We start from the raw sequence: 13,123 nt of genomic DNA, 5'->3' as shown, positions 1-13,123 counted from the left end.
ATGCTCAAGTGAAGATTGCTGACTCCTTGTACTCCACTGGATCTTCGATTGACCCCCGACGTACCGACTATTATACATGAACTTGATACCTCGACGACTTGAACTCCGACTTGACAACTTGAACTCCGACTTAATCACTTAAACTCATTGACACGATTTTACGACTTGCTCTCGTTTCTGCTACTCACGCTTCTCCGTTTTTTTATCTCTCTCGTTGCTTTCTTATTCTCCGTATGGACTGGCAAAACTTCCGCAGCATCCAACAGCTGTCCTAGCCCGAGACAACTATCGATAACCTGAACAGTACGTTACATACATATATATATGCATCTGTAAGGGTTGCGGTCTCAACATGCATTGCGGCGACTTTGTCTGGGCCCCGAATCATTTGCTGCTGCACCTTCTTGACCTGGAGACCGAAAACAACCGCTAAGGAAATGCCAAATATGCGTCGTAGGTATTCTTAGAAGCAAAGAAAGAGACGAAGAAATATGTACTTTTGTGAAAAGACAGAAAAAAAGGACGCTTCGAATTATTCGATTCCATTGGCGCATTAAAACGCAATTAGCCTAATGCGCATTTATTTACACAGGGAAACCAAGGCTAAATGCCGCATTTAAAATAAAAGTGATACAAAATCATTCTGCTTGAACATTTTTAGAAAAAATACCGGAAAATACCGATGTTTAACAATATTTTGTTCGTGCCACCACTACTACAGCTGTTTTCTATATGCAATGTATGCGCAATTTTTGATGTCTTTTGAGTATAAAATCTATATTGTATTTTGTATTTTGCGTTATTAACAATGTTTACTTTAATTATTATAAGGGTAAACCGGCAAAGGAGTTAGAAAAAATGTTTAAATGTTTAAAATGTTTACAACATTATTAATCGGTCAGAAAAGGAAAATCGGCTTCATCTGAACAATTCTGGAGGCAGACCAAAAAAGCTCACCAGATGTGATCAGTCAAAAATTTTGAAAAAGATTGGCGAAAATCCGTAAACTACACTCAGGCAGTTGGCATTCGAGTAAAGAAATGATTGCAATGTAACAGTGAGCCACGAGACTGTAAGAAAAGCACTCAATACTCACAGGTGATCATCACACGTAACGAGAAAGAAGCCAATGCTCTTTGCGCTAAACATCGAATGGCGGCTCAACTTTTCTATTGCCAATGCTAACCAGGCGGCGGAGTACTGGAATGACGTTATCTTTTGTGATGAAACTAAGATAATGTTATATTATCATGATGGGCCAAGCAGAGTTTGTAGAAAGCCGAAAACAGCCTTTAAACAAAAGAATATAATACCAACAGTGAAGTTTGGCAAACTATCTGTAATGGTTTGAGGATGTATTTCATCTAAAGGTGTTGGAGAGCTTCGAATTTTTGATGACATAATGACCAAAGAGTTTTATTGGGACACTTTAAAAAAAAATGAACTTACAAACAGCGTGAAGGCGTTTGAGTTCATGAACTCTCAAAACCGAATTCAATACAAACTGTATCAGGACAACGTCCCCAAACATAAATCATTTCTTTGCAAGTCCTGACTGCTGTATAACTGCAGCAAAGTGATTGACACTCCAGCTCAGAGTTCTGACCTTAACCCCATCGAAAATTAATTGTTAAAGAAGAAGGTGACTAAACGGGGACCAACCAATAAAAAAGCTTTAATACAAGCAATCCAAGGAGAATGGAAGAAATTACCTGAGTACTATGACCTAAATGTCCTTATACAATCCAATTCTCGTCGCCTAAATGCAGCATTAGATGGCCAAGGACACCACACGAAATATTATAACATACATTGTAAATTGTTTAAGTTTTTGTTACGAATTTAACCAATGTTTGCCTTTTGCAAAGAATTATTATTATTTGACAACTGAAATTTTGCTATTTTTTTGTTTTTAATATTTTTTTCTGTGGTTGATGCTGAAATATATATAGTTAAGAGTCACCCTTATAATATTATAAATGAAAAACTAAAATAATTCATATTTTTGTTAATAAATATTGAAATATCTTGAAAATTTGTATTATTGACTTTATTCATTTTGCAAAGAATTAGTTGACAAATTGTACATATATGTATTCATATATTTAATCAGTGCACTGGTCTTCGTTTTTTAATAAAAAGCGATCGTGTAATAGAAAATTGGCTCCATCCAACTTTCCTTTGTACTTTGAAATTAAAGTTCTTAAAGACACTCTTATGCGGTTCATTGCTTCTTGAGATGAGCTATTTGGATCAAAATGTAACTTTTTAAAATATACTCAAAGAGTGGTTCGATATCATTTTTCGAATCATTCATTTTTTGCAAAATTTCTACTTTTGTGAAGGTCTCCATGCTTACAACAGTAATAAACGCTCTTTTCGGATTTAAAAAGTTCGATTTCACCACACCGTCACCAGTTGGTTTGCTTGCAGAAAGCATTCAGCACGCTGCAGCGCATGTAAATTCCTGCACAAATGTGTATACGCAAGCTTGCAAAATATGTGCAAGCGCGCTAGGTTTTTATAACCTTGCAGAGGGTATTATAATTTCAGTCAGAAGTTTGCAACGCAGTGAAGGAGACATCTCCGACCCTATAAAGTATATATATTCATCAAAGTCGGACGACTATATCATATAGCTCCTATAGGAACAATCGGAAAAATAAATGAAACAAAATTATAACTTTTCTGTTTTTATACCCTTGCAGAGGGTATTATAATTTCAGTCAGAAGTTTGCAACGCAGTGAAGGAGACATCTCCGACCCTATAAAGTATATATATTCTTGATCAGCATCACTAGGCGAGTCGATCTAGCCATGTCCGTCTGTCCGTCTGTCCGTCCGTCTGTCCGTCTGTCCGTCTGTCCGTCTGTCCGTCCGTTTATATGCAAACTAGTCTCTCAGTTTTAAAGCTATCTGCATGAAACTTTCCCAAAAGTTGTCTTTCTATTGCAGGTAGTATATAAGTCGGAACGAGCCGGATCGGACGACTATAGCATATAGCTCCCATAGGAACAATCGGAAAAATAAAGGAAAAAAATTATAACTTTGCTGTTTTTTAATTTTTTGTTTAGTTCTTCGACATTTAGTAATGGTTAAATATTTCCGATTTACGGTTTAAATTTCATCAAAATCGGACGACTATAGCATATAGCTCCCATAGGAACAATCGGAAAAATAAATGAAAAAAATTATAACTTTTCTGTTTTTTAATGTTTTGTTAAGTTCTTCGACATTTAGTAATGGTTAAATATTTTCGATTTACGGTTTAAATTTCATCAAAGTCGGACGACTATATCATATAGCTCCCATAGGAACAATCGGAGAAATAAATGAAAAAAAATTATAACTTTTCTGTTTTTTAATTTTTTGTTTAGTTCTTCGACATATGGCAATGTTTAATTATTTCAGAATTATGGTTTAAATTTTATCAAAATCGGACGTCTATATCATATAGCTCCCATAGAACTAATAAAAATATATAAAATAACTATCTAATAATTGAGCTGCAAATCATCATAGCTTCACTGTTTTTCAGTATATACTGAAGTAAATCATAATTTAAATGTTTTCAAAAGTATTTAATTCATGCAATAGATGCAAGGGTATATGAACTTCGGCTTGCCGAAGTTTGCTTTCTTTCTTGTTTAATTTTTTGTTTAGTTCTTGTAGCAATGGTAAAATTTTCAGAATTATGGTTTAAATTTCGTCAAAATCGGACGACTATATCATATAGCCCCCAAAGAAATAATAAAAGTATATAAAATAAATATCTAATAATTGAGCTGCAAATCATCATAGCTTCAATGTTTTTGAACATATACGCCAGTAAATCATAATTTTAATATTTTCAAAAATGTTTTATTTTTGCAATAGCTGCAAGGGTATATGAACTTTGCTTTCTTTCTTGTGTATTTATTTCTTTCTTAAAACAAAAAACGCGCAAAAAGGCGTAACTTTTTCAAAAACAGCACATTTCAAGGAATAATTCCGAGTAATTCACATTTTGATATCTAGGGGAACGAAGGGGAACGCCTATTTGGAAGTGTCGCAAACATTGAAAATCGTATAACTTTGTATTGAAAATAATAATAAAAATATTTTTTCGACTTTTTTGAAGGAAAAAAACTATTATTTTTTGGATTTCCGTAACAATATTTGTTGTAAAAAAATAATAAATAGTTTTGTATCACATAGAAATAAAAATTTATTTGTATTTAAGGCAAGGTACATTTATCTGAGTTTCAAGCAATATTTTCTATATAAATTCCTTGTAAAAATTGTAATTTGTAACCAAATGCTTTGAAACTTTGACAAATTCTAGTTCAATATATCCGTTTTTAATACAGCTAACTACTTTTTTGAAATTCCGAAATCGGTTTTTTGCCATTTTTTGGATTTTCTGGCCCACTGTGCAGTGTATGGACGTATGGTGTATTGGACAATAAGCCAAATAAAACTATTGGCATTCTTCATTTGCAAGCAGGGCTGACGATTCCGCTTATTTCCCGTCAAACCTGTTTGTTTTTAAAGCTTAGCTGTGGGAAAAATTGGTTAATTGCGGTAATTCTAGATTTTTCAAAAAATTGCCTGAGGAATACAAGCAAAATGGCACGAAAAATCCAAAATCAAAAACATAAATACATAAGTATATATATGTACATACATACAAATGCAAACGCAGTGACACCATTAACGGCCAGCTTGGGATTCAACCGATGCACAGCATGTTTTAATTCTGAACTAATATTATGTGTAAAGACCACGATCTCCCACTGAATGAAAACACTTTATATCAACTGATAATTATATTCTTTATTGACCGTCCGCTCTGGTCGGTGACTCTGGAACTAATAATAAAGGCGTTGCCAACGGATTGGCCAAGTACCAGCCAAACCTACTGTGGAGATAGGGAGAGAACATTACTCTTCTCCTTAGCGTCGCTCTCTGCTGATACAGGTCGCCACACCCCTTCCTTTTTCTTTAGACGGAGTCTCAGGTCCTCGTTTGGTATATGCTGCTTACTAGACATCGAATCCTCCTGTCCCGTTAAAGCATAGAATTTCGAGACATCCTGTGGGCTTAAAGTCTCTGGTGTTGGCTGTAAAGATATCGAAGTTGAAGGAAAGGAGTCGGCGTCGACGTCCACCGGATTTTTCGACATAGACGATTTAGTCTCTACTATCTTTTTTAAATGACCAACGTTTCTGGTGTACGTCTTACCACCCCCGAGTATCTGGACAACATTTCCTTCTCGCTTAGTAACCTCATAAGTGGTCGTATCAAATGTAGGTGTCAATTTGTGTGGGAATACTACGTTCTTTAAAAGTACTTTGTCGCCAATTCGAATATCCAAGTTTCCCGCGCTCCTGGATTTGTCTGCATACTGTTTCCCTTTTTCTTTTTCCAGCAGATCCCTGTCTTTTTCCTCTGAGTCTGCCATCACGCCAACAAGATCCTGGATGCTAGGAATTTTATCCCTTATCACCCTGTTGAACATTAGTTCCGTCGGTGGAGCGCCTGTGGTACCGTGTGGAGTAACATTGTACATCAATACGAATTTCTGGATTTCTTTTTTGTAGCTGTCGTTATTCGCGTGAGCTATCTTCAAACGTTTCACAAGAGATCGGTTCATGTTCTCTACTTCGCCGTTCGCCTGGGGCCAGTAGGGAGGTGTAGGCATTAACCTAATTCCGTTTGTGTGGCAAAAACTTTTGAACTCAGCGCTTACAAATTGCCTACCATTATCAGTCGTTAGCGTCTCTGGAAATCCTAGCCGTGAAAATATCTCCTCCATCTCATCAATAATTATTTTGGATGATATAGATCTGATTATTTTGAATTCTATATACCTTGAGTAATAATCTATGAGGACTAATATATTCTCACTGTTAGGTAATGGTCCCAAAAGATCAGTCGCTAGACATTTCCAGGGTCCATCCGGAAACGGGTGTCGTTGCATCGGAGCAGGCCTTGATGGCATTGACACTATAAGACAATCTCGGCACGCCTTAACGCATTGTTCAGCATCTTTGTCCAAACATGGCCACCAAACCTTTGAACGCAATCTTCGTTTCATGGCACTTATTCCGGGATGCCCTTCGTGAGCAAGGTTAAGGATTACACCTCGTAGTTTTCGTGGAATTACTAACCGGGTGCCTCGAAGTAGGATATCACCGACTATAGACAGTTCCAACCGAAACGGGTAATACGGGCTTGACAAATTCGCTTTCCATGAGTCTTGATTAAGACACGTCATTGCATCCACCATCTCCTCATCTAAGACACTCATTTTGCTGACTTCAGATATGGAGATGGATTTAGGTATGGATGTTGATAGTACGCGAAAAATATGCTCCTCTCCAGTCCAGTCGTAAGGTTCTGCATCAGTATGTTGGCACAGTCTTGACAGCGAGTCAGCAATATTTTCTTTTCCCGTTTTATAAATAACATGAAAACGGTAAGATTGTAGTCTCAGCAACCACCTTTCAATTCTAGCCGGGGGTCGCGATGTTGGTTTAAAGATCGTCTCTAACGGCTTGTGATCAGTTATTAAGTCAAATTTTAAACCAGCCAAATAAAAATAAAATTTTTCCACACCCCACACTAACGCCAGGCTTTCCTTTTCGGTTTGCGAATATCTCTTTTCTACCGGTGAAAGACTCTTGCTGGCAAATGATATTATTCGTGGGCTATTAGATTTGTCAAACTGTACTAAAACAGCACCAAGAGCCACCGGACTAGCATCCGCAATTAAACAGGTTTTGTCTTTAGGGTTAAAGTATGAGAGTTTTGGTACTGCCGCAATTTTTTCTTTTAATATTTTAAATGCTTCATCCTGCTCTTTACCCCAAGCAAATGGTTCATGACTCTTTAGTAATTTCCTTAATGGCTCAGTACTGTCTGCCAAGTCAACCACAAATTTAGCCACGTATGTAGCTAGACCAAGGAAACTGCGTATTTCTTCTTTATTTTTGGGAGCTCTGAACTCAGTAATAACCTTAACTTTTTCTGGGTCAACTTCGATCCCTTGATCGGACAAAATGTGGCCTAAAAATTTTAATTTCTGAGCTCTTAGTGTACATTTCCTTTCGTTCAGCAGGACATTATTATTTTCCAAAATTGTCCTTACCATTTTTAGAGCTGCGTCATGTTCTTCCATATTGCTCCCAAAGACTATTATGTCGTCAATGTAGTTTAAGGCATTTTGACAAGGAGATAAGAGTTTTTCCATCAACCTTTGGAATATTTCAGGTGCCGAGTTCACCCCAAACATTAAGCGTTTGTATCGAAATAAGCCACGGTGCGTTATAAATGTTGTAATTCCTCTGCTGGATTCGGCCAATTCCAATTGATAATAGGCGTTTTTTAGGTCGAGCCTTGAAAAATGTTTGGCACCTCTTAGTTTAGTCATAAAATTATCAAAAGTTGGCAATGGGTAGTTTTCTCTCTGAATAGCTTTATTTGCACGCCGCATATCTATGCATAAACGAATATCACCATCATCTTTAAATGCAATAACCAAAGGTGATATCCAGGCGCTTGGGCCAGATACGGGTTCAATAATGTCCATGCTTAATGCTTCTTCGAGTTTTTTATCAATTTTTTCTTCCAACGCTGTCGGTACACGCCTAATGGGTTGTTGGATGGGAGTAATGGATTCGTCAATCGAAAGTTTGACTGAAACGTCACGCCATTTGGGAAACGGTTCAACTTTTTCAACTCTATGTACGCTTAGTCCCAGTCTTAAGACGTTGAGTTTTATAGCTGTGTCACGTCCTAATAAAGATTGTTTACTATTTTCAATAACGTAAAAAGTAGCAATCAGTTCAGAATCGTTCCGTACCGAAATCGGTGCTTCGAAAATTTGTAATACCTTGAGAAGACGGTCTGAGGCATAAGCTCTAAATTGGTTTACTGATTCTGTGCGAGCGTTAAATATGACTGCTTTTCCCTCGCGCAATTGTTGCCAATCCGAATGACTGATTAGGTTATACTTTGAGCCCGAATCAATAATCATAGCGACCGTGTGACCACTTATCTTACACCGAATCTCTTCCTCGCCGGATTGCTCAGTTGCTACTCTAAACAGGTTGGTAGACTTTGAATCGCCATACTCATTTTGAGTTTCATTACTTATTGATTGTATCCTAGTATTTCCCTGACGTCGCCGTTTTCGATCCGGTTCTTCCATACCGAAGTTTGATTTTCGTACCCTCGTACGGCATTTCTTATAAAAATGCCCAAGTCTATCGCATTTCCTGCACCTCATGTTCCTAGCGGGGCATTCCGCGCTGTTTTCCCGATGCCCTCTTCTACCACATCTTCCGCACTCCATACCCGTGTCGTGCTGTATAATTTTGTTAATGCTGCTTGCGGTAGTTGGTGCGGCCATAGACTGCGTTTGTTTGTTTACTTGCTCATCTATGCAACATGTTTTTACGACCTCCTCCAAAGTTTGCTCATTTTCAAGCAATTTCTTCTTTAAGTCTAATGGGGCCCAGACATCAATAATTTTGTCGATTAAACAGATTTCTTCGATTTGTCTCTTAGTCTCCCCAAATGAACACTTAGCGATTTGTTGGCGTAATCTAAGTAAAAACTCCGTAAAACCTTCTCCTTCCACCGGTGTCATCGATCGAAACAGGTGCCTTTCGAACGCGGAATTTCGCAGCGGTGAAAAATACTCATTTAGTTTGCTTACCAAAGGAGTAAACACGTCATTTTTAGCCTTGTCGTCGTATGGTATCAAGGCGCCGGGAATGCTATACACAACCGCCTGAAGCTGAGGTCCACCCAAGTGAAGGAGTTTATTCCTCTTTTTATATACATTTGTGATCTCCTCCGTGTCCACATATATAGTAAATGCGCGCAGCCACATTTCCCACTCCGTACGCCATAGTGCCTTGTCCATCGCCTGGCATAGAAAAGGTTTCAGCTCCGTCATAATTATTCCTGAAATTAAAACATAAATCCCAGAATAATCCTCCAACATCGGGCTTTTCTGTATTCTCATTCTTTGCTCTTATTCCATTAGGAACAGATAACTTAAGGCTTTTACTTCTTTCCTTGATCTCATTCCATTTGGAATAGGCGCTTTTTTTTTTAAAAGCTCATTCCATTTGGAATTTCTTGTTCTCATTCCATTTGGAATAGACTCTTTTATTTTTTTTTTTGGATCTCATTCCATTTGGAATAGACTCTCTCCTCTCTTTTTTTTTCATTTCTTTAATCCTTCCATTTGGCAAGGATTTTTCCACTCTGGCAATGCTGTGTGCCTGTGTCTTCTTCTTCTTCTTTTTTTTTCTACTTACATTTCTTTTGCACACTTCACGTTTGCTGATTTAATCGATTCGATTATCTTTTTCTTGCAAAAGGGTTAGCACAAACTTAATCTCCGGTTTTATCCTCGTCGCCAGTGTAAAGACCACGATCTCCCACTGAATGAAAACACTTTATATCAACTGATAATTATATTCTTTATTGACCGTCCGCTCTGGTCGGTGACTCTGGAACTAATAATAAAGGCGTTGCCAACGGATTGGCCAAGTACCAGCCAAACCTACTGTGGAGATAGGGAGAGAACATTACTCTTCTCCTTAGCGTCGCTCTCTGCTGATACAGGTCGCCACATTATGTATTTACGTATCATTTATTTACTTATCAACATAAATACTACTTACAATACAATATTGGGAACATGTGGGTAAATCCCCACTCCTCCATAACAGCTTTGAATTGGTTTTCTTTGTCATTAATTTTCACTTCACATTACTTCACGAACTGTAACGCAATAGAAGGCTTCTAGAAATGCCAAATGTGACCACAGCTGCGTTACCATGGCCACTCTCCCTCAACGCACGACTTATTTGTCAAGAAAAATTAATCAGAAGCGAGTACCGAAGCCACTTTTTATCAACACAAGCTTATTAGCCAACCACTTAATAGTTCCATGATCAAAAGGCAAAATCATACCATCGATATTATTAATTTCGCTACCAGGTTCTGCGTTTGAACATGTTTCTTGACTTCATAAAACTGTAAGCAGCATTCAACTAAACGAAGTTTTTGATGGTTCATACGTTCCTACTGGAACAATTGGAAATAATCCTATAATTTATCTGAGAGTCATCAAAGCTTCGATGTTTTTAATCATTTACGAATTTAATTCGAAACTTAGAGTATTCAATTTTTGTATATATGTACATTCAATATATAGATTTTAATTTGGAATTACGATTTTACGAAAGGGGCAAGCGCCCCGGGCGCCAAATCTAAGAGGCGCTAAATCGAGTCCGACTAGCAATATATGTATGTACAAGTATGTTTCGAGAATTCATATTTTCCCGCGGCGCTGCGCATGTAATGCTCCCTATAGAATACAAGTGTAAGTGTTTTATGATGTGATCAAAAGGAAAAGGGACGCTCGAAACGTCATAATAAACTTTCTTGTTCAGAGAATGAGAGAGAGAGAGAGAGCGAGCAGTATACGTGTTAGGTTATGAGCGCGTTTGTTTACATACTGCTCCTCTTATGGGCAGATTTCCTCCCTTCTATTGACAGAATACAGAAAATGTTCCAAACCAAAGGGATCACCATCTACGAAGCGACAGAATTACTTGAGACATTGTCAGACCACATAAAAGCGTGGAGAGTTAGGCTTTGCGACACAGTCATATTGAAAGCTAAAAAACTGTGTGAAGAAATGGGCGTAACGATTTCGAAGAGGAGAATCAAGAAACGTAAGATGCCAGGTGAACTTGCTGCTGACGCTGCTGACTCTACCATTGTCCGTGGCTTCGTGTGAGCGATCATTCAGTAAACTGAAATTGATAAAATCTTATCTCCGCACAACCATGAATCAAGACAGGCTGTCAAATTTGGCTATACTATCTATCGAAAATGAAGTAGCAGCATCACTCGACTACAATGATATTATTGCTGAATTTGCGGCAATCAAGGCCAGAAAAGTTATATTCTAAGAGTAATATTTTTTTATCTTGCAAAAACACAAATAATAATGTTTTTTCCGTTGTAACTGACAAAAGAATCGATATGAAATACAATTCTTCAAACATTTAAGCTTTTAATAATTAATAACCTATTTACACTTAAAATACTCCTAATGTTATTCGTACAGCAAATAGGGAGGGCGCGGATTTTTTCGCTTTGCCCCGGAAAAGCCGCAACGTCCGATCATTTTTAAATTTAAAGGATCCATGTATTTTAGGGTCCTAATTACGATTTAATAGGTTAAAGCTTGCAACCAAGACCGATTTCTTGGGAAATAACGGTAAAAATCGTTTTTTTTTGTTTTTATACCCTTGCAGAGGGTATTATAATTTCAGTCAGAAGTTTGCAACGCAGTGAAGGAGACATCTCCGCCATGTCCGTCTGTCCGTCTGTCGTGTGAACTTGGAAAGCATTCACCGTGATGATTATCTATATTTCATGCACCCTTAAACAGGCCAATTATAATTTAAATTTAAAAAGAAATCAAAAGAATATAATAAATAGAGGTAGTGTGCAAACAAAAAATCACCTCTCTTGGGGCTAAGACAGTACCGAAAATATGCAATTCAAGGTGAAAATATTGAAATTCACTTTATTGTATACTATACTTATTGTACTTGTTAACATCAGCTCAGTCCGTCTTAAATTTGTCGGCTATATTCATTTGCTTGGTAATTGTTATCACGGAGAAGGCAAACTTGGCCACCTAAAGGTGTTTTAGAAAATGGGAATTAGTGACGGGAGTACGAAATACTTTTGCAGGCACTTACACTTATGTTGCTGCTCATAGATATCGGAAAGATGCCGCCAGCAATAAATACGATGGGCTGCTGCACATTTTGAAGGAAATACAGGAGCGTTGTCTTGTAGCGGCGACTGGCACCCACCCAGTTGGACTGGAAGAGGGCGTGGGTCAGGGAGTCGCAGTCCTCCATGATGAGGTTGCAGGTGTAGCAGAAGGGAAAAGTCTGAAGCAGAATGGTTATAACGAACATGAAGGACGCGATGCCCGTCCAGAGGTCCGAGAAGAAGAACACGTTGATCAGCGTGAGGCCGAGTACCAGGCCGCACAGCAGGAACTGTGTGAAGATGGTCCCAGAAATGACAGGTTTGATGATCGCGCAGTATCTGCCTGGCAAAGGGAACGTTAGTCTCTTCAACTCTAAGCGCTTTGAAGCTTTTTCACCTCAGAATCAGTTTGTGGTCCATGACGCATTTGACCAGCTCCTCGTAGCTATTCGCCTCGCTCAGGGTCTCGTCGGACCGAAGGCGTCGGATGCGCTCCCGCAGCATGTCCATGTGTGCGCGAAGAATGAGCGTGTAGATCAACGGATACGTGTCCGAAAGCTGATCCTGCAGCACAGCGCCCGACATCACCACGTACTCCAGGGTGGAGGCCACCCAAAGCTTGAGAGGGCCGTCATGCCAGTCGATAAACGGGTTGTACAGCTGCCAGGGCGGCCGGCCACTGAGCACCGAACTGAGGTAGGTGGAGCCGGCATAGCCGCAATAGACGATGGTGAATATGAGGAAGGCGTGGTTGCTGCGCGCCACCACGCGGTGGATCTTCTCGCGCTCCTCCATGCTGGTGCAGCGAAGGTCCAGCTGGTCGAGCAGACTTTTGGCCTTGATCAGGCGCCAGAGCATCGAGTAGGTGATGGCCACCTTCACCGATGAGCCGTAGGCATTGAAGCACACCTGCAGCGAGGTGAGGAACTCGCCCGGGGAGAAGGACTTGATCTGCGTCATGTAGCTGCCGAGGAAGCCCAGCGGCAGGTACGTGGTCGACCACACAAAGGTCATCAGCGTCCAGAAGAGGTACAGGTAGCGCAGCACGCCCTCCTTGGGGGGCAACCATCCTATGAACTTCATGGCCCGGTAAAGGTAGATGCAGCCATCGCGGGACCGAACCCTCTCAGTGAGCGGGGCCGGACGTATCAGCTTGAAGACCATCTTGGGGCCAGTGTGCTGCGGGTTTCTGGGGCCTGGCTTTTATAGGCTTGTGGCTATCAGAACTTGTGACATTTTTGTAGATGAAGTTTTCAATGAATTCGAAAAGTTTTTATTAAGTTTAAGCCACTTTCCGTTCTTTAATTATTCACTTGAGAAT

The 13,123-nt window shown here is 39.2% G+C and overlaps 1 protein-coding gene across 1 annotated transcript; it reads right to left on the bottom strand.

The window, feature by feature from the left end:
• Positions 1 to 11,627: 11,627 nt before the first annotated feature.
• Positions 11,628 to 12,966, bottom strand: LOC108141554 (odorant receptor 42b). The gene is made up of 3 exons (XM_017264993.2): positions 12,200 to 12,966; positions 11,784 to 12,141; positions 11,628 to 11,719 (listed from the first exon to the last, which is right to left on the bottom strand). The coding sequence occupies exons 1-3, from the start codon at positions 12,964 to 12,966 to the stop codon at positions 11,645 to 11,647; spliced, it is 1,200 nt and encodes a 399-aa protein (XP_017120482.1). The 3' UTR covers positions 11,628 to 11,644.
• Between the last annotated feature and the right edge of the window lie 157 nt (positions 12,967 to 13,123).

This window comes from Drosophila elegans, unplaced genomic scaffold (genome assembly GCF_018152505.1).
Source record: "Drosophila elegans isolate 14027-0461.03 unplaced genomic scaffold, ASM1815250v1 contig_721, whole genome shotgun sequence".
Taxonomy (NCBI): domain Eukaryota; kingdom Metazoa; phylum Arthropoda; class Insecta; order Diptera; family Drosophilidae; genus Drosophila; species Drosophila elegans.
This window is presented reverse-complemented; position numbering and strand designations above follow the sequence as displayed.

Coding starts and splice junctions, on each gene's coding strand:
- LOC108141554 (XM_017264993.2), bottom strand. CDS start 12,966: ATGGTCTTCAAGCTGATACGTCCGGCCCCGCTCACTGAGAGGGTTCGG. Junction 12,142..12,199: donor GACCACAAACTGATTCTGAG/GTGAAAAAGCTT, acceptor TTTGCCAGGCAG/ATACTGCGCGATCATCAAAC. Junction 11,720..11,783: donor CTATGAGCAGCAACATAAGT/GTAAGTGCCTGC, acceptor AAACACCTTTAG/GTGGCCAAGTTTGCCTTCTC.